This window comes from Martes martes (genome assembly GCF_963455335.1).
Source record: "Martes martes genome assembly, chromosome: 8".
NCBI classification, from domain to species: domain Eukaryota; kingdom Metazoa; phylum Chordata; class Mammalia; order Carnivora; family Mustelidae; genus Martes; species Martes martes.
In genome coordinates, this window is record NC_137895.1 from 81,063,366 (window position 1) to 81,085,280 (window position 21,915).

At 43.7% G+C, this 21,915-nt stretch overlaps 1 protein-coding gene across 1 annotated transcript in view; it reads left to right on the forward strand.

The window, feature by feature from the left end:
* Positions 1–312: 312 nt before the first annotated feature.
* Positions 313–21,915, forward strand: part of ANO6 (anoctamin 6) — a 187,635-nt gene continuing 166,032 nt past the window's right edge. Inside the window, exon 1 of the mRNA XM_080810038.1 lies at positions 313–1,114. Coding sequence (XP_080666164.1) covers positions 1,042–1,114 — 73 coding nt within the window. The 5' untranslated portion in view covers positions 313–1,041. The remainder of the gene's footprint in view (positions 1,115–21,915) is intronic.

Genomic DNA, 21,915 nt, shown 5'->3' on the forward strand with positions numbered 1-21,915 from the left:
CCTTCTGCTCCCTTCCGTCCCCGGGGAACGCATTCTTTTACTTTCTGCCTCAATTTTATTTAGTACTTTGTTCCCTCTGGTTGTTACAGTCTTTCACACTGCGTTATAGTAGAGCTTACTTCTAACCATAGGGAAATTCTTTGGCTTCTTTTGCATTTTTGATACGGAGGACTAAGCTGACTCACGATCATCTTGCGACCACTCCCTGTGTGTGCTCGGGCGGGCGGGGGTAGGGGGCGCTTCTCTCGCCTTCTAACTTCCCTTTATGCGGAAATCCTGCGGCCTTTTGTGAACACGTTTCTCGAGATCCCTCTCTTTGTCTTTTTTCGCGTATTGTTTATTATCTGCGAGTTTTGCCCCTTCTCTCTGTAATCTCCCTCTCCCCTTGCCCCCACAGAATACACGTTCCCTCACTTTGGGGTCAGAGTAATTGATGCTTGAAGATCCTCCATGGGCTCCACCTAGCCTTTACGTCTGGTTCAAACGTGCTCGCCCTCAGGGTTCGCCACCTGAGCTGTTGCGGCGTTTTCCCTCTCTGCAGTAACACATGTCAAAGAAAGCAAGCCCCAGGACGTGTCCATATATGACCTTAGAACAGAGCGCTGCCTCGTTTGGAGGCAACGTTTGGGGAGCCCTGTCCACTCCCGCCCCCGCGTGCTCTCGCCTCCCCCTTCCCCGAGGTCACTGGCGTGCAGAACGCGAACGCCGACTACTCCGACTCGCGTCCCGACTTCCTTCTGGGAGCCTAATAAACCTGGGGGAAGTTTAATCATTCCGCAGCGAGCCCGGCTCTCTCACTGGGCATGCTCAGTGGCCCGGCCCCGCTCGGGTGGCGAGTGGCTGTCTTGGGCGCAGGGCTCGGGTCGGCGGCCGCTTCGGCGGGGCTTCCAGGACTGCGGACCGGGCGCTGCAGCCCGAGCCGGGAGCCAGACGCGCCCCGCGGTCCCCGCCCGGACGCAGGGCCCAGCCAGAGCCGCGTCGTTCTGGAACCGGGGAGCCTCCAACTTCGCGCCAAGTTCGGAACCGCCCTCCGGGGGAGCCATGCAAATGATGACCAGGGACGTTCTGCTAGAAATGGACCAGGAGGAGGAGGACGACGACGACGGGGATATCGGTGAGCGAGGGGTTCCCCGGCGTGGGCCGGCGCCGGAAGAAGTTGGGGACTGCGCGTGGGCGCCGCGCCCTCCTCGGGAGCGGCTTGCGGGAACCCTCCGCCGCTCGGAGGGGCGCGGGCGCGGGCGGCCGGGGAGGAGGGAGCCGGCGCCGCGGTCCCGGGGCCGCAGTGCGGCCGCCTCGAGCCTCAGCTGCCTGCGGGCCGGCGCCCGGGTGAAGGCCGGGGAGGCGCGGGGCGCGCACGGGCTCCCGAGAACTGCGTCCGGGCGGGCCGCAGCCGCAGCCTCGGAACAGTCATGCTAGATACAGGGAGGTCTCCGCGCGCCGAAGTCTTGACTCAGAAGCAGCAACTTTTGGGTCATTTCCTCCCCCCTCGAACCTGCTCTGGGGATTCCAGAGAGCGGCGCGGGCGGGGAGCCGGCCCCGGTTCGGAGAGCAGGGGTGTGACCCACCTGCATCCGCTGTAAAGTGAAAGAAAGGATCGGCTCTGGCATGGAGGGTGGGGGCTGGGTGGGGCGCCCGGGGAACGGATTTGTGGCCGCGGGTGGAGGCCCGGGATCCTTTTGTCAGCCGCGGAGCCCGCAGGGGCCGTGATTGGAGGAGTAAACCCTAGTCCGGGCGGACCTCGGGACATTTCTACAAGTCCAGGGGGCCGCTGGAGCTTGGCGAGACTGGGAGGTGGTGGTGGGGGGTGGAAGCCAAGCCTGGGTGTTACCATTTCTAGTTAGAGTTTAAAATGTTTAGAAGTTGTAGACGGAAAGGAGGGAGAGCTGTTTAAGAGTAGAACAACCATCAAAACAAGAAGAGGGAAGGGAGGAGGTGGGGAAGGGGAAAACTCCTAGAGAAGGGAGAGTATCACTGTCAGGGAATGACACATTGGGTCCCTCCAGAAGACGGGCAATTAAATTACCCTGCTGGTCTGCTCAGAGACTCTGAGTCTGTTTCCTGCAAGCAAAATCAGTTTAAAACATAACAGTTCCTGCTCTTGTCCTCAAGTCCTATTTTTCTCTGATAACTTTAGAAGTAACTTAATTTTCGGAGCTAGGTGTGGTTTTTCTTTATCATTTTTTTCCCCCAGCTGTACTGAGATACAGTTTCCGTATAACATTTTGTAACTTTAGGGTTTATAAAGTGCTGAGTTGATACGCTTATTTGTTGCAAAATGATTACCACCATAGCTTTAACCAACACCTCCATCATCTCGCATAATTACCATTTCCGTCTTGTGGTGAGAACATTTAAAGTCCGCTCTCTTGGCAACTTTCAAGTACAGGATACAGTATTAATTATAATCACTATGCTGTACCGTAGATCCCCAGAACTTAGAGTTGGAAGTTTGTGCCTTTTGACCAACACTCCCCCCCACCCCCATTCTCCAGTTTCTATGAGTTCACCTCTAAGTGATTTCACCTATAGTAGTAGATTTCACCTGTAAGTGATATACAGTAATTATCTTTGTCAGACTTATTTCACTTAGCATAATGCCCTTCCAGGTTCCATCCATGTTGTCCCAAATGGCAGGATTTCCTTCTTTCTCGCAGCTGAGTAATATTCCATTGCCCACATGCAAGGGTGAGGAAGTGGTGAGGGGGATGGGTGGTGGTGGTGATGGTTACACACACACACCACATCTTTATTCATCTATACTTGGACAATTAAATTACTTTTATAACTTGGTTATTATAGGCACTGCTCATTAACACCCAAAGAACTAGATAACTTTCTTGTTGGCCAGGAACAAATTGAATAGAGGGGCTTATACTTCATGATTTAGCTTTACTTTTCATTCATTTGAGAACAATTTATTAGATGGAGGGAGCCAGTAGTATTCTTTTTTTGTTAGAGAGAAAACTGAAGCTCACAGGTTTATCTGCCTAGCTTTTTGTATAACTAGTTAGGATTCAAACCCAGACTTTCTGATTTTCAAGACCTGTGTGCATTATTAGTCCATTTTCCACCTGGTCACTCAGCTGTCAGATAACATATAATGCTACTATTTAGCAGGCTTTACTGGTAAATCATGATTACATAAAAATGTAAATTATGGAAGCAAACTCTAAAAAGTTATAATAGAGTAGCATAGTCTGTTTTGTAGGAATATACTTTTTAAGAAAAGGTTTATTTGAGAGTAAGGGAGAGAGAGAAGGAGCAGGGAGAAGGGCAGAGGGAGAAGCAGATTCCCCACTGAGCAGGGAGTGGGGGGCTCAATCCCAGGACCCTGGGATCATGACCTGAGCTGAAGGCAGATGCTTAACTGACTGCACACACCCCCCTCCCTTGTTGGTTATGGTTAGGTGTTACTGTTTATATTGAGTATTGTAAACAAATAAGGATGAAAACCCTAATGGAAATCAAAGTAAGCTAGAGACTCTGAGCTTTGTTTGTTCTGCTGTGTCATCAGTAGATCTCAGTTTAGAAAGAGAACTAATTTGGTCTAGTCTATGTTTGCCAAATGAGGCATCATAAAATTTATCTTAAGTGTGTGGCAATAGGTTCTTCTTTGTAATTACACATGTAATTTATGCTGTTTCTATCAAGTCAAACTGTAACTGTATTTAATAAAAAGTTAAATATCTCCTTCACCCTTCCCTCCATAAGCTACTGATATTGATACTTTACTGTCTATAAGGGTCAATTCAACAGTTTATGTCAGGCAGTTATTATCTCAGCAGTCTTTGGTTGTTATAGAAGTTCAGTGTGGATTGCACTGATTTTATAATAAGCACAAATGTTTACTATGTCACTAGAAAGTTTATGTCATTGTAAAGTAGTAAGTCTTTTTAAAGGTTAGCAGAAGTAGGCTGATGGTATATAGCCTTTAACAAAATACTTATAATTTCCAACTATGGGAGAGGAGTTTCTACTGAAATGAAGATGATAATTTTAACCTGTGCCTCTTGTTTTATAATGCAGTGCTATGTTAAAGCTGTTGACTGACATATTTCTCCTAGTACTGGATTGTCATTACTAATAGTTGTATAATTTAAAATCCACTCAGGTACCGAAGGTTTCTATGTAATTCCTCTGTGAATATTAACTTTGTCATTCAGAACAGTAGAGTTATTTTTGACTTAGTTCCTGGGTAAAACATCGAACATCAGATAATTTGCAAAACAAAAAGAAAAACTTTTTAAACTAGATGTGGTCCCCAGTTGTAGGATATACATGTTCTATTACATACATGGAAGGGTGCCCTGCAGTAGACTGGGATTTAGGGCCCTTCCCCCCCCCACCCCCCCACCAGTGGGTTTCTGCTTACTTTTGAAGCACTGTTCAGTGCTTTATGTGTAAAGATTGCTTCCTTGTTTGGCCTGAACCTGACCAGAGAATCAAAGGTGGTAAGTCTTACTATGAGCATCTTTTCCTTATTTACTTTGCTCAGGGCCACCAGAAATTGTCCCCAAAGGTTTCTGAATGAGGCAACCTGTTAGCATGAGAGCATTTTTGCAAAAGACCCCTTATTTTCTAAATCAGCTCCAACAACCAAATGTAGGTGTGGCATGTGGGCAGTAGGGGCAGGAAACAGGTGGCTTTTAGCCCTTTTGCACTGATGCTGGTAGATAGCATGTGTCCAGGCAGGTTTTGTGTGCCTGGTGTGCAAAAAAAGCGTTTTTGGCTGGCCTGCCTCCAGGACTCGTCCCGCAGGCCCCCCTGCCCCGCCCCATTAATCAGTGAATGAAATCCATCATTTCTCCCTGTTCATGTAGAAAATGATAGAAACATCTTTTATAGCCAAAATGTAGGTACTATAGTGTGCTGATTGATTGATTGATTTTGCATTTCTGTGGTTCAAACTTTGCTGAGAGAGGTAAAGCGTTCTCAAAAAAGAAGGGAATTATCAGGAACAAGTCAGATGGTTCAGGCAAAAAGGTTTGTTTAGATGCTTGGTTGGTTGCTTTGGGTTCCCAGTCTGTTTATGGTAGAATTTACTCTTTGATCCCCATAGCTGATGGTTGAGTTGTTGATTGTGGGTCAGGGCAGGGGAGGGGGGGGCAGTTGTGGGCAGAGGCCCATTACCTCTGAGTTCTGATGGTCCAGCTGTATCTTTCAAGTGTCTTTATTGGCTCCTTTTTTGATGTCACATTTTTACACAGACTTACTGCACAATTTCTGTCCCTACAAACTTTGTTTAATCACCTGACGATCTGATCCTAGCCTCAGTTTTGCTTTATCAATATTAACTGAGCAACCCTTCTGTACTAGGTGCAAGATTGGGTGTGGGGCTTTACTAAAAATGAGTAAAATGCACCCCTTGGCTGAGGAGAGGTGGGGGCCAGGAACCAGCCCTTTGCAGTAAGTACCATTATCGAGGTGCATACAAAGCCATGGGAGGAGAGATGGCTGGGCTGGGCGCTGGAGGATCAGGCAGATGCAGTGGCAGGGAGGGCAGAGGGAAAGTCAGGAGCTCCATGGAGTTGCCCATGGTGGAAGGGAGAAGCCACAAGGCTAGGGAGGCAAGAAGGGGCCACACCATGAAGAATATTCTGCATGTTTTAAGGATTTGGTATTTGGAGGTCCTGAAAGATTTTAAGGAAAGGAATGATAGGAGCAAATTTTTGTTAAGATAAATCTTCCTGGCAGCATGTTGGAAAGTGGGGTGGAGAGGGGAGGTGGTAGAAGTAAGCCTTTCTGGTAGTCAGGTTTGGAAATGCCTGCAGTGACCATGAGAGTAGAAAGGAGTGGTATGAAAGTTTAGGAAAGAGGTGACCTCTCTGAGGCCGCAAGCAAGCAGCTGGACTCCTGGACCTGAGCTGAGTGATTAGGTGGCAAGTGGTGGCAGCTGTGCAGGAGGGGAGACTTTTCTATAGTTCCAGCAAGTCTCACACTTTTCTCCTCTGTTTTGGCTCAGACCATTTCCCTTCCTTGCTAATACCAGCTCCTCTGTTTTTCAGTGGCTCACTCTCTTCCAAGCCTGTCACAAACCTAGAAAGCTAGTACGGATCCTCATTGCCCAGAGTGCCCAGTAGTAAACTGTTACACACCTTATTTTTCTGTTCTACACGATTAGCATGCACTTTTTTGTTTTGTTTTGTTTTTTGTTTTTTAGCATGCACTTTTTGTCTTTGTTGTTGATTATCTTTATCCCCACAGCTAGAGTGTAAATTTCTTGGGCACTGGGGACTAGGTCATTTGGGTCTTCTAGAGATCATGCAGAATATCCCGAACATTGTAGACATTCACTTCTACAATTAAAAAAAAAAATGTTCGCTTTCTCATCCTCCTTTGACATACAAGTTCCCTGAAGGCGGGTGTCTTGCATGCTTTGTGTTCCAAGCTATGCCCTTCGTGCCTCGAATGGTGCTTGCTCTTTGGTAGAAGCCAAGCAGATCATTGTTGAAAGATGAATAAGTGAATTGCTGTTTTTAAATAGTTTGATTAACATTATGCTTGGTGGTTTTATGGTCCTTGTAGAATTCTCTTCTATGTCACTTTGAGATTCCCTTGTTATCTGTTGATTGTACATATCAGGTACTCTGCTGGGTTCCGGGGTCCTTGACCTCCTGTACCTCACTATCTGGGAAGGAGGCAGGTACATGAATAGATAATTGCACTAGTCTGTGATTACTGCTTTAATCAAGATGTGTACCAGGGTCCTTGGTGGTACCAAGGAGAAAGCCTGTAATCTTGCCAAGCGGACTCTTCAGATGCCATACCCAAACAGCCCTGGAAAGGATCAGAAATAGATAAGTGGGTGGGACTAGGACAACGATGTGTCTTGAGGATTCCGAAATGTGATATACTTTTTGATGAAATGAACTTTGATGCTGTCTTTATCTGCTGTGGCAAGGGGGAGATTGTCTCTACCAGGAGAATGACAGTTCAAAACAAAACAAAACAAAGCAAATGCTCCTTAAAGCCTTTCTCTTTTGAGTGTCGTTTTGCCCCCTTTTTAAAAAATATAAACCTGTTATTTTCAGTTTCAAACCCTCAGTCACAATTTATCTTCTGCATTTTAACTTTCAAGTCAAAGAATTGCTTTCTAAAATGTTTCCCATCTCCTCTTGTAATTCCCATTGTTCTCTAAATCTGACACAGACACAGCTCTGAAAGACTTTCACACTCACATCCCTTTCTTTTTCTCAAGTGGTTGCAGTAGTCACATATATTGATTGCTGTACTTTTTTTTTTCTTTTAGAAACAAGTAAATTTAGACCAAAAGCTCCTGTGAAGGTTTCTGTCAGAGATACTATTTAAATTCTGACATTCTTGAAGGGAGATTATAATGCATTATTAGGAACCCCATAATCTAGCTTTAGGTTAAAAAATGGTCTTAAACTTTCAAAGTGGGTAGTTGTATCAGGTTAGAGTAAAATGATTACATTTTAATAAAAGTTTCCACTGTAGCTAATACTTTAGGTTTCCATCTGTTATCATAATTACCATTTTGTGTTTTGTAGTCTAGCTAATTCAGTAAGTCTTTTTTTTTTAAATTTTATTTATTTATTTGATAGAGAGCGCCATCACAAGTAGGCAGAGAGGCAGACAGAGAGAGAGGGGGAAGCAGGCTCCCTGCTGAACAGAGGCTGATGAGGGGCTCGATCCCAGGACCCCGAGATCATGACCTGAGCCGAAGGCAGAGGCTTAACCCACTGAGCCTCCCAGGTGCCCCTGATTCAATAAGTCTTAAGGCAAAGCTTATATAGTCTTTTTTCTTTTTTTCATAGATTTTATTTATTTATTTGGTAGAGAGATCACAAGTAGGCAGAGAGGCAGGCAGAGAGAGAGGGGGAAGCAGGCTCCCTGCTGAACAGAGGCTGATGTGGGGCTCGATCCCAGGACCCTGAGATCATGACCTGAGCCGAAGGCAGAGGCTTAACCCACTGAGCCACCGGGCGCCCCAAAGCTTATATAGTCTTAAAGGGAGAAGTGCTATGCACTCACCTTTGTACTTCACAGCCTGCATATTGTAATGCTTTTCACATAGTAGTTACTCAATAAACATTTGCTAAGGGACTGTTTTATATTTTAATGGAAGCTTTGTATGCCGTAAGATTAAAGCTTGATCTGCTTTTGGTGCAATGTAGTCAGGGCAGGGTCTGTGCGAAAATCACCAGTTTTAAAACAGAAAAACATTGTTTCCAATTAACTTCAAGGAAATGTACTTCGACTTATTGGTAGCTCCTGTATAAAGATGGAGATGGTGAGAATTTAATACAGTCGATGGATTGTCTTACATCATTATCATCATTGCTATTATTGCATTTCCTTTGGCCTTGCTCTAGAATACTGCAACTAAAATTAATTAGTATCCATCCCAAGAAGCAGCCAGTTTAAAGAATACTAGATGAAAACATCAACAGTGGAATAGTGTGGCCATGTACCAAAGAGCGATTCAAATACGCCTCAGCCAGAACATCAGATGGAATGTTTGTGTGGAAGACGGGTTGGGGGGTTAATATGCAAGTTTCTCTGCTGTGGTGTTTATCACTGCCCCGGCTACATGTCTGAGTTCTCACTGAAAGAGCTTGCTGCAGCAACTTATTCAGTAGCTAAAAATACGAATGAAGGAAAATGTATTCTTTTGTGGAGTCCAGATGTGGCTTTTATATTTAATGCTTTTCATCTAGGACATTGAAACTCTACTATTTCCCACATTATTTAAAAATACAAATCCTTGAAATTGAGGGAAAAAGGATACTGATCTTTAAAATTATCTTTTTTATAATTTTAATTTTAACTTTGGCAGAACTTCAGCCCTAGGTCAGTCATGCAAATAGATGTTCTTTCACAGAGTGCAATTAGGCGAATTATAGGCTTGTTTATAAAGCTTGTTTTACATAAACTAAGATTGTGTTGACATAATTGAATTTTTTATGATTTCTCCAGACATTCTACCTAGACATTTGAAAGATAATCTTTGGCGTGGCACAAACAAAATGATGGCTAAACCTTTCTCTGGCGTCATCTAGACATAGCCTTAAGCATTTTTTTTTCCTCCTGATTTGTGCTTAGTTTTTTAAGAAAAATGATTCCTCACTAAATTGTAAGCAAATGTTATATACCCCTCTCACGTATAAAACTCAGACTTTTAACATTATTTTATTTTTTTATTTTTATTAATTTTTAAAGATTTTATTTATCTATTTGACAGAGCTCACAAGTAGGCAGAGAGGCAGGCAGAGAGAGAGGGGGAAACAGGTTCCCCACTGAGCAGAGAGCCTGATGCGGGGCTCGATCCCAGGACCCTGGGACCATGACCGGAGCCGAAAGCAGAGGCTTTAACCCACTGAGCCACCCAGGCGTCCCTTAACATTATTTTAAAAGTTTGTTTATATAATGATTTGAAACTGTTGCATTAATTTTTATATTGTTTTATTTCTTTCTGCATTTACTTATTAAATAAACAAGTCCTGGATGCTAAGTTTGTGTAAAAGATAAGATCCCCTTTCTAAAAAAAAAGAGAAGAAAAAGAAAAATGAGTAAGCAAAACTCACCATTGTTTCTAAGTGAGACAAGTAATGAGGAAACCATGTAAATTCATTGGTCAGAGATGACACCTAGGAAAAGTAGGCGATTTTAAGGAGAGAGAGTGGAAGGTGAATCCCTGAGGAGGGGACTGGGAGGACAGACTAAGGGAAGGCAGTGTTGATGCAGAGCAGGGCCAAGGGAGTGGAATGGCTGCCCGTTGGAAGACCTGAGTTTGTGGTTGGCTTTGACATCTAGAATCTATTACCTGAGGCAAGTTGCTTGGCTCCCCTGAGCCTGTTTCTTCAGCCCAATAGGGTTGCTAGGAAGATGCGAAGTGTCTGTATAGTGCCATGTGGGGCCTTTCACTCAATGTTCTGCAAGTGGCAGTTACAATGTCACCACCCTAATGAATTCATGTATTTACATGCTACTTTTTTCATCTTTTTTAAAGATCTCACCTCATTTTATTTTAATTCCAGCATAAGAAATGGTTACTCTTTGGGCACCTGGGTGGCTCACTCGGTTAAGTGTCTGCCTTTGGCTCAGGTCATGATCCCAGGGTCCTGCATCAAGCCCCGCATCGGGCTCCCTGCTCAGTGGAGAGCCTGCTTCTACTTCTCCCACTGCCTGCTGCTCTGCCTACTTGTGCTTTCTCTCTCTCTCTGTCAGATAAATAAATAAAATCTTTTAAAAAGTGGCTACTTTTCACCTCTGTGATCTCTCAGTCCTCCCTCCTAAACACTGGCTCTGCGTTTTGTGTTGCTCATGTCACATCATCTGTGCAGAAGCTGCCCACTAAATGTCAGGTTAAGGATGACCATGACAGCAGCTGTGCTGCAGACGCAGGTGCCTAAAGATAAAGGAATCGAAGAATAGCGTGTGCTTTCTGCAAAGAGATAATTATTGTGTGTGCCCCCCCTCCCCCACCTTCAAAGCAGACTGACAATGTTTTCCAAATTCCAGGAAACCTATTTCAGGAGGAAACTCTTTCAGGGAATCTTAGCAAAAGATCCCAAGAGCTGACACTTTGTGGGCTCCCAATCAATGGCTCGTAAATGTAGGAATTGTTTTTTCCATCAGTAGTACCTGTAGCTTATCCCTTTTTCTCAATTGCTGTCAGGCAGTTCTTGCCAAAGTATGTGTGCTCCCATGTGTCATCAGATAATTGTATGTACAAGACATGAGGAAGGAGACATTTAAGTAAGAAGTAAATAGTTTTTATTAAGAATTGAATATCATGGGAAAATGGGGGAGAGGAAGATCAATGATGAGATTTTTAGTGGTCAGGGTTCTCCCTGATTCCACTGTTACTCCTGAAATTGGAAACATCGAAAATCGTTCAGAGATGTTTGCCATTCACTGGAGGAAGGGCAGGGAGGTGGTCTGTGGTGGGCATGATCATTGATCTGACGTTAAAAACCCATTTGGCTTTACATCCTTCCCATTGCCCACATTCTAGTTCTTGACCATTGTGTGTGCAGGCAGTTTCGGCCCCTCATTCTCTAAACATCTTCAGAATTGGAAATGACCTTTTTTTTTTTTTTTAAGGTTTTATTTATTTATCTGACAGACAGAGATCACAAATAGGCAGAGAGACAGGCAGAGAAGCAGGCTCCCTGCTGAGCAGAGAGCCTGATGCGGGGCTCCATCCCAGGACCCTGGGACCAGGATCCGAGCCGAAGGCGGAGGCTTTAACCCACTGAGCCACCCAGGCACCCCATGGAAATGACCTTGTATTTCAGAGAGAGGACCTCCCAGCCACCTTGTTACGGGACCACACCCAAACTCCATTCTTGCATCTTCATCCATGTGGGTCTGAAGGGGAGGAGACACCAGGGCCTCAGTTCCCTCTCTGAGTGATCCACTCTCTCCCTCGAAGCCCTGGATGTGTGTGGGTATTAGGGATCAGGTGAAAGTGCTCTTTTCTTGAGGTTTGGATCTGCAAGTGAAAATCTGAATTTGATGAGAGATATTTATACCAGAGATTAAAAGAAAAGGATGACCTCTCCTTGTGTTGAAAGATTATTTCCACCATCTGTTATAGCTAACCTCGCCTTACCTTGGCCAGGGATGTGGACGGGCATCCTGTAGTGTGTCAGGAAGAAATGGGGCTGTCTATTGGCCTGAGGTCCTTTTGATTTATCCCCTGTTGGCTCCTCAGTTGCCCATTATTCTCCTCAGAATTCTTTATCTGACCTCTGTCCCAGTGTTCTCCTCAGACAAATTGCCTGAGGTCGAGACTACCACTGCTTACACTTCAGCTTTAGACAGATGTGATTCAAATTCTAGCCCACACATTCACTAGCTCTGTGACCTTGAGTGAGTAACAGAGCCTTCGCCTCCTCTCTAAAACAGAGCTGATATTAGAACCTACTTCAAGCATGACTGTAGCAGTGCTGTCATTAAAAAAAATAAAAAAAGTCTTGCTTTGCAGCGTTGTGGTACCTGATACACTGAAAACCCTCTATAATTAGAAGCTAATGTTGATATTCTGGGTAACAATTTTTACCTATATCTCAGCCCAGATTTGTCTCTTCTGTTTTTCACTAGAGGTTTTGCCTTTCTCCCAAGGCTATACCTTCCATGTATATAGCTCACTGTTAGTCTTTGTCTTTTTCATTAAACTGTGAGTATCTTGAGGAGATCTGTCACCTCATTGAGCAGCATAGTGCTTGGCACATGGTAGGAGATCAATACATGCTTACTGAATGAGTAAATGGATGAAAGATTTTGATCATTGAAGGACTACGGAAGACTGGGAAGATAGGCCTTTGTGTATAGATCAACCCTTGGGTAGGTTTTTATAACTTTGGAGCCTTGGTTTCCATATCAGAAAAATGTTGTAGGTGTAATATAGAAAGAGTAATGATACTTTATGGAATTGTTACAAAGTTTAATAATATTAATATATAAAAGGACAAGGGACAGTTCCTGGCACATAATAGGCCAACAAACAATGGAGTCATTCATAGAACAACCAAGCATAGAAAAATACAGTATAATTGACTGGCGTAACTTAAGTTAGATTTTCTAGTAGATATATTTCACAACAGTATCAATCTTTTGAATATACATAATTTTAGTAAGGTAAGAGAATGTACTATAAAGATTCATAATGAAACTTAAATGGTACTTTGCTAGATTTTACAGTAAAGAAAACACAAAAGAAATAAAGGCATTTCTTAATTTGGCAAATTTAAGACTTTCAAAGTATATTCTGTTAAAGTCTAAAGAGTAGTGTTCTTGATATTGATCCTGTGCAATTTTAATGAAGTAAACTTTTAACATAATATACATTTTTTAAAAAGTTATTTGTTTATTTTTTTATTAAAAGATTTTTTTTTTTTTTTTTTTTTTGAGAGAGAGGGAACGAACAGGAGAGAGGCAGAGGGAGACGGAGAAGCAGGCGCCCCGCTGAGCAGGGACCCTGACACTGGCTCCATCCCAGGACCCTGGGATCATCACCTGAGCCAAAGGCAGAGGCTTAACAGACTGAGCCACACAGGCGCCCCAGGAAGATTTATTTATTTCAGGGAGAGAGAGCGTGTGTGTGCATGAATGAGTAGGAGGAGCAGAGAGAGAGAGAGAGAGGCAGACAGGGAGCTCAGTCCCATAACACTGAGATCATGATCTGAGCTGAAATCAAGAGTTGGATGCTTAACCAACGGAGCCACCCAGGTGCCCCTAAAATACGCAGTTTTAAAATAAACATGTAATACTTAGTTATCATTTGAATGGTCCGTTATTTTAAATGGAAAAATTCAGACATGTCTCATTTGCTCCCACAGCTAAAATTTCTCTTCATTAAGTATTACTGAAAAGTTTGAAGTCAGATAAAACCTGTTAAAAGACAAGAATAGGATACAGAGCAAAATGATAAAACTGAAGACAAGAGCCCACAAAGAAATCATTACCTTTATGGCTTGAGTTGTTTTGAATTTAGTGATTTAAAAATAAAATAATCTCTACCTAATTTGCAAAAATAGGTACATGAAATGACATGTTTCATTTTGTGTGTTTGAGGTTTGAGACTGATTCGCCTGTACCCAGTTGTTAGAACTTAAAACACTGCTAGGCCCCTCTAGTAGCATCAGCCATGAGAAAAGTTAGATGTCCCGTTCCGTCTGGGTAGATCAAAGCACAGTGAAAAGAGGAAGGCTGTTCTTATCCTTAAGGAGAGTTAAAATGATTTGCTTTATAGTTAAGTGTTCGTAGAAGTGACTCTGCAACAAACGTGAAAATTTCATCTTTTGGTTACTGCACTTAGAATTGCAGTTCTTGTCTGTGGATTTCGATGTATATAGTCCAGATTGTCAGACTGTCTCCTATTTCCTCCCTCCATTTAAATAGCATTTAGTACCTATGGCGTGCATGCTTCTATAACAAGCACGTTGCAGCTTACAAATCACAGAGGAGATGTGAGCATTACTAACAGGCCTTGTCATCTGCTCTAAGGGTGAGCAACGCAGTAAATGGCTTTTGAGCAATGGGGTAATCATGGTTTTCCTGAGAATTACAGTTGCCTAAACTGTGGCTAGCGGCTTGTTCATACTCCAAGATACTTATTTTGAAGAGTTTGGTCACAGCCTTGACTAAGTTATTTGGCACACGCACAAAAATTCCTTTGGAAGCTGATTGTGGAATTTGCTACTAGTGGCCTTCATAAATCAGAACGGTTGCTCTTTTAAAAAGACATGTGCTTAGGGACGCCTGGGTGGCTCATTTGGTTAAGCATCTGACTTGATTTCAGCTCAGGTAACAATCTCAGGATGATGAGATCGAGCCCAGTGTCGGGCTCCATGTGGAGAGGGGAGCCTGCTTGGGATTCTCTCTCTGCCTCTCCCCCCTACCCCCCAGCCTCCCGCTCCCATGCTTGCTCAGGATTTTTCTCTCTCAAAAGATGTGCATAGAGATTTCACTGAACTCAGAGCACTGAATTAATGTCCTTTTACAGTCTTTACTGAAGACTTCTTTTGGGTCATGTACTATTTAAGATCTGAGGATAGAGAATCAGAGAGAATTCCAGCTTTAGTGAAGCTTGTTTTCTAATAAGTGATAACCTAGAGGCGCCTGGGTGGCTCAGATGGTTAAGCGTCTGCCTTCAGCTCAGGTCATGATCTTTAGGTCCTGGGATCCAGCCCCATGTCAGGTTCCCGTCTCAGCGGGGAGTCAGCTTCTCCCTTTCCCTTTGCCTCTCCCCTGGCTCATGCTCTATCTTTCTGTCTCAAATGAATAAACCTTTTTTTTTTTTTTTTAAGATTTTTATTTATTTATTTGACAGAGAAATCACAAGTAGGCAGAGAGGCAGGCAGAGAGAGAGAGGGAGAAGCATGCTCCCTACCGAGCAGAGAGCCCGATGTGGGGCTTGATCCCAGGACCTTGGGATCATGACCTGAGCCAAAGGCAGATGCTTAACCCACTGAGCCACCCAGGCACCCCATGAATAAATAAAATCTTAAAAAAAAAAAAAAGTGATAAAGTAAAAACCAAAAGCGCATGCAGAAATCCATTCATTTACCTAATGTCTATTCAGCACCTCCTACGTGCCTGGCCTTGTGTTCTGTGCTAGGAATTCAGCCCTACATGAGGCAGCAGTGGCCTCTGCCCTCAATGAGGAGGCTGACTGGCAGGGAAGACAAACATGCCAACATTACCAGCAAATTATATGTAAAGATTGTGGAAGAAAGAGACCGACCCAGGAGAGTACAACTGAGAACAGAACTTGAGTATTTCCACAGCAGTTCAAGGAGGTGGGCCCTTGCTGGAGGATGGCTGACAAGTGCAGCTGTTATTTTCATAATTCTAAAAATAACATGGCCTTAGAGTGTCATCTTAAAAAAGTAGGTCTGTGAGAAGGCTCAAGACGTACATTAGATTCATGCGTAAAGCACCACGGTTGTGTTCTGGCTTGTGATTCCGGTTGTGCTGTGCTGGGCCAACCCTCCACGAGGAAGATTTGTTTATTTGGATTTCTGCAGCTGTTAGTGCACTTAGGAAAGTGAGCCATTAGCTCTGTCTGTACGGTGCTGTGCCCTTTATTTCTTGGTAGGTTGGCCAAAGTGTTAGCACTGGGTTGGAAAGCCACAGAACCCGGTAGGTGGCCCCCAGCTCCCTTAATTCTTCCTTCGTAGCCCAGTGTAGCATAATATTCTCCCTTCCGTCAGTTAGAGATGGTAGTTTCCATCTCCGTGCAGTTTCCCACTGTTGACAGAGGAGGAGGAGAGAAGTAAGGAGCAGGTCTGTCTTGTCCCCGTGGTCCACCTTTTCCTCTTTTGACCTGAATGGAGCAGGGAGCTAGCAAAGGGCTCCTTGGGTTTTCAGCAGGAAACTGGTCTCCACTCTTTCTGCCCTGCTTTGCTAAGGGACGTGACTTGCTGGAAGTGACTGACACCACAGGAACCCTGGTATGCTCCCTCAAGGACTTTCCTCTTGAGAAACCCCAATGCTAGAGAATCACACTCTAGAAGTCCTTACTAGCCAAAGTACCCTGGTAATGGAATCATCATGAAGATGCAAATTACAACTTGTTTTCAGTTGCTACTGCAGGAAGAAATGGATGCAAATTCTATTTTCATTTACTATTCGTATAATATATTCATTTACTATTAAAAAAATCCTGTTTCCGGGGTGCCTGGGTGGCTCAGTGGGTTAAGCCTCTGCCTTCGGCTCAGGTCACAATCTCAGGGTCCTGGGATCAAGCCGGCATTGGGCTCTCTGCTCAGCAGGGAGCCTGCTTCTCCCCCCCCCACCCCCCGCCCCCGCCTCTGCCTGCCTCTCTGCCTACTTGTGATCTCTCTCTCTGTCAAATAAATAAGTAAAAATATTAAAAAAAAAAATTCCTGTTTCCTTTCTGTGTTGGGCTCTTTCATACTTGACTGACATCCAGCAAGCAATGGGATTATATTATCATTAAACTTAACTGTTTTAGCCGTTGCATCTCCTTCCTTTCAAACTGGGAATATTTTCTTAATAAAGACCTTTGTGATCAAGTGTAAGAGATGCTACCAATAACCCTTTACCTGGTTTTACCTGAACCCTCCATTCTTAGTAATGTTTATTTAGTCCTGCGGTATTTTTTAACATTTAAAAAGCGTGTTTTACATACAGTAAAATGCAAAGTTAGCTGTTCCGGTGTGCTAACTTTTGACAAATTTTATAATTATCCCCCAAAAACAAGACAGAGGACACTTGCATTACTCTTTCAAGTTATGCTTTTCTCCCCCAGTCCGGATGAACGCCGAATGACTTCCATGATGCACTGGTTGGCCTGTTCTTGAGCTGCCTGTAGGTGGAAGCCAGTAGAATGTGGTGTTCTGTGTGCCTGGCTTCTCAGCCCTATTTTTGGAGGTCCGTCCACATTGTTTTGGGTCTCAGTTGCAGTCCAGTATATTTTGTATATAAGAATAGCTGGAAAAATATTTTGATTTAAATCGTGAAATAGTACATCTCTCCTAGGTAGCAGCCTGATCATACTTAGCCTTTTAATTCTTTTTACTCTAATGTCAAGTATTGTTTTGGTCTTAGTTATTTTTGTAACCCCTTTAGCAGTTCACACGATGCCTTGCCTGTAATAGGAAATCAGCAAATGTTCTCTTCAGAGGGAAGGGAATGTGTGAGGAAAAGTAACTCCTGTCTCATTTCAGAGAAATTCAGGTTTCAGTTGCCGTGCCGTGATTGCGTAACATGACTGCCCGTTCTTTCTGAGCGTTGTTAGCCCACTGACGATTTTACTGGTGAGCGTGATACCTGCCCGAAGTGGCCTATTTGTGGATTCTTTCCTTCCAAGCAGTTCAAGTGTAATCATTTATTTTTCCAAATAGGAAAATTTACTTTTCCAAAAAGGTCAGCTCTTATTGATGTTTTTTTACTGGTTAAAAATATTCTAAACAGATATTATGGGCCTCATTTGGTAACTGAAGAGCTCTGAGAACAGAAAAGTAAGGGGGACCTATCCAAAATGAAGGAGCGATTCAGCGTCGGTGCACATTATTAGGTTCCAAAATATTTGCTCAAGCGCGTGTGTTCCGAGTTCCCAGAGAAGTGACGGACGCTGACGTTATTTCCCTTAAGGATGACTCATGATTTCTTGAGTCTGGTTTCCACTGTTAGTCATCTTCAGGGGTTGGGTTAAAGCAGGCTTTCATTCCAGGCTTCACAGACCCCAGTCCCCAACCTCCACCCCCACCCGCCCTTGATTCCTATCTCCTGGCTCAGCTACACAGCAGTCTCTGCAACCAGTTCTGGCTCCAGGCAACAAGGATTTTTAAGCTTCAGCACTTAGCAGCAGTCCAGCATTAACCTTGTGTTTGTGTTTCAGGTTTGATCATTTGGCCCATTGTTTTCTTTTTCTCCCCTGATTGCCCAAACTCCTTTCTTAGGTCCCATCTTACTCAGCAATGCCTTCTTTTTTTTTTTTTTTTTAAGATTTTATTTATTTATTTGACAGAGATCACAAGTAGGCAGAGAGAGAGGAAGGGAAGCAGGCTCCCTGCTGAGCAGAGAGCCCGATGCGGGGCTCGATCCCAGGACCCTTGAGATCATGACCCGAGCTGAAGGCAGAGGCTTTAACCCACTGAGCCACCCAGGTGCCCCTCAGCAATGCCTTCTAATTGCCCTCCTGCCCTGGGTGTGAAGTCCTCCCCCTGGGGGGTGCTCCCCCGTCCCTGCTTGCCACAGACCCTGATAATGGCATCCAGGTGTCCCCAGATTTAGTAACACAAGCTCTGAGTCCCATTTCTTCTTTAGCTCCTATACTGGTGGCACCTTCAGTCTTGGACCCTGCATTGTGATCAAAGCACCGTATTGATTTTCAGGCCACTAACTTAGTCATGGCGCCCTGGCTGCTGTAAGTGGGGCTGTGAGTAAGAGTGGGATACGGTTTCCTGCGGGAAGAGAGGAGACTTCAGTTCAACCTGACACGCAAGAAAGATCAAGTGTTTACTGGAATGTGGGGAAACTACCTCCTGAGCAGTAGAAATCAGGGCCTCACAGGAAACAATTCTATTCAAAAGCAGTGGTGTGGTGGTGGTGGTGTCCTCGTGTGTCCCGTGTCGTGTCCACCCCCGCCCCCCACCCCCACCCCGGCAGGTGGGCTCCAAACTGAAGATCTTCATCAAAGGTCCCTTTCTGGCTCTCACCAGGTCAGCCTGTCTTTGGAAATGAAAGGGAAGAGGGATCTCATCTGCCTTCCGAGAGGGAAATTAGTTCTAGGTGAACACACAGCCAAAACAGGCCTAACCTTGTTTTGACAGAACCTAGACATGGGTTTAAATTAAGGAAAAAAAAAAAGTGGTAAATGCAGTGAATAGGTCAACCGTAGGGCTTCTTGTGCAACAAGAGCTGGTGTGTGCCTGTGTGCCACTGCCATTTGCTTTATTAAGCTTTAGGAGCTCCTCAGAATGGATTGAGAAAGGTTCCTTTCTGAAGTTTTTACTTTTTAAACAAGGTTACAATGTTTCATGTGCCTTTAAAAAAAAACTCGGTTGTGACTTCTGACTTAATCAGCAGCTTGTGTAGAAAAGTATACATGAATCAATATTTTTCAAGTGTATGTAGAAAATCCATCACCTGTGACTTCTGTACACCATGTTAATTTATTTGTCCACTAGGAGTGAGAAATACATAATAAAATAATTGTGATAAATTGCTTTGTAATGTTTTAAAGCCTAAGTGCATTTGTACTAGGCTTTAAACATAGCCTACACAGGAGTACATAAACATAGTGTGCATAGGAGTCACCTTGACCAAGCTTTCTGAACTTTTAAAACCACCACTTTCTTAGGGTCATCCAGCATGATTACCTGGAATAAAGCATTTAACTTTTTATTTTTTTTTTTTCAAAGATTTTATTTATTTGTCAGAGAGCTGGAGACAGGGTGGGGAGAGAGAGCACATAAGTAGGGGGAAAAACAGAGGCAGAGGGAAAAGCAGGCTCCCTGCTGAGCAAGGATCCAGATGTGGGACTCCATCCCAGGACCTCTGGATCATGATCTGAGCCCAAGGCAGATGTGTAACTGACTGAGCCACCCAGGTGTCCCAGCATTTAATTTTTTTAATGTATCTCCCTCCAGATATATAAGCAGTGATTGAATTCACCTACTTTTTGGACTTATTAGAGATGTTTATAGATAAATCTTTAGTGTAATTGATTACTGCCCATTAAATGGGAAAGATTCAGATGTAGTACAATTAATTGCCTTCTCATTTGTAGCAAGTTACCTCCTGAAAATGGGCTGTATAGAGAAAATAACTTATATCAAAGCTCATTTTCTCATAGGAATTATGTGTAAAGGGAGATTATACTAAGGGCCCTTTGTCCTTTGTTTTATTGAAATAATTACAAATACTTTAGATAGTATGATATAAATGCTATACAAAGCTTTCCCGGGAACTTAAAAATTGATGGGACAGGGAAATATAATAGTAATATAAAATCATATTTGATTTTTGATGACAGAACAGAAAAGGTTTCTGTTCATGTTCTTCATGATTCCTGCCTTATTTTTATTATAACCATTTGTAGGTGAATAGATGAAAGGCTGTTTAAAGGAGATCTGGGAGGCGTCTTTGAGGAGACTTGTGGGCGCCTTAGGCACCGAGAATGACCTTTTTGAGAAACTGACTGGAAATATGCTGGTCATTCCACAGCTGTTTTTCATAGCACCCAAGCACTGGTACTACAAGGGTTCCTAACTTGGGGTTTGTAGGTCTTCATGCATGGCCTTGGGGGATGAGAGTCTCTGAATCCCTGGACTGTATGGGAAATGTGTTTAGTTGCATATTTACAGGTTTCTGGTGAAGGGAGTCCATAACTTTCATCACATTCTTAAGGGGCTTCTTAATCCAAAAGGACTGAATTGCCAGTTCCATAAAAACTAAGGCGGTTACAGTACAGATCTCATGAGTTAAGGTTAGTTAACTATACAGTGGTATGAAATTGTTAACCAACACTGCTGCCTTTGAAATTAAAAACCTCTCTTTTCCTGTGCTGTCCTCATCAGCAACCACACTGTTAATTCCTAAGGTCCACCTGCTTTACAGTGTGTCCAATGGATTTCCTTAGGTAGTGGTGTTGGGGGGGAAGACCAGAAAAGGAATAGAAAATGTTATTTTTTTGTTTTTTGACATGTGACTTCCTGTTTTAATTGAGAATCTTTAGTCATAGGAGACAAAGAAACAAATCAAACAGCTTTAATAAAAAGGGATTCTTTTTATTTTTTAATTAACATATAGTATATTATTTGTTTCAGGGGTAAAGGTCTGTGAATCCTCAGTCTTACACAATTCACAGCACTCACCATAGCACATATCCTCCCCAATGTCTATCACCCAGCCACCCCATCCCTCCCACCCCCCAACCCTCCAGCAACCCTCAGTTTGTTTTCTGAGATTGAGTCTCTTATGGTTAGTCTCTCTCCCCGGTCCCATCTTGTTTCATTTTTCTCTCCCTTCCCCTATGATCCTCTGTCCTGTTTCTCAAGTTCCTCATATCAGAGAGATCGTATGATAGTTGTCTTTCTCCAATTGGCTTATTTCACTTAGCATAATACCCTATAGTTCCATCCACGTCGTTGCAAATGGCAAAATTTTGGGGGGGGATTGATGGCTGCAGAGTATTCCATTGTATATATACCCCACATCTTCTTTATCCATTCATCTGTTGATGGACATCTAGGTTCTTTCCATAGTTTGGCTATGGTGGACATTGCTGCTATAAACATTCGGGTGCACGTGCCCCTTCAGATCACTACATCTGTATCTTAAGGGTAAATACCCAGTAGTGCAATTGCTGGGTCATAGGGTAGCTCTATTTTCAACATTTTGAGGAACCTTCATATTATTTTCCAGAGTGGCTGCACCAGCGTGCATTCCCACCAACAATGTAGGAGGGTTCAAAAAGGAAACTTTTTAGCATAATAACTGAAAGGTGCAGAGGTCATTTGAGCTGCGAGAGCCAGCCTTGCCCTTGGGTTTCATGGAAGGGACTCCCACTCCATTGCGCTTCTGGTCGCTAAGTTGCAGTGGTGCTTTTGCTCCCGTTAATCCCTTTTTACCATGTCATCCATAGGAAGAAAGAGCTCTGGTGCTTTCTCCTCCCTAGAAATCTCAGCAGATAGCTCTCCGTGGGATTATAAACCGATCCCTAAGATTGCTGTTGTGGACATTAAGTTGCAGAGATTGTGGAAGTTACGTTAGCTGCGTAAATGACTATGGGAAGTGTGCACACTTCTGAACTTTCGTATTGTTACCTTCTAAAACCAAAATGGCAGTGAAGTTTATCTGTCAGTTCAGTGTACTGAAATGTAGTGTTGGGGCGCCTGGGTGGCTCAGTGGGTTAAGCCTCTGCCTTCTGCTCAGGTCATGATCTCAGGGTCCTGGGATCAAGCCCCGCAT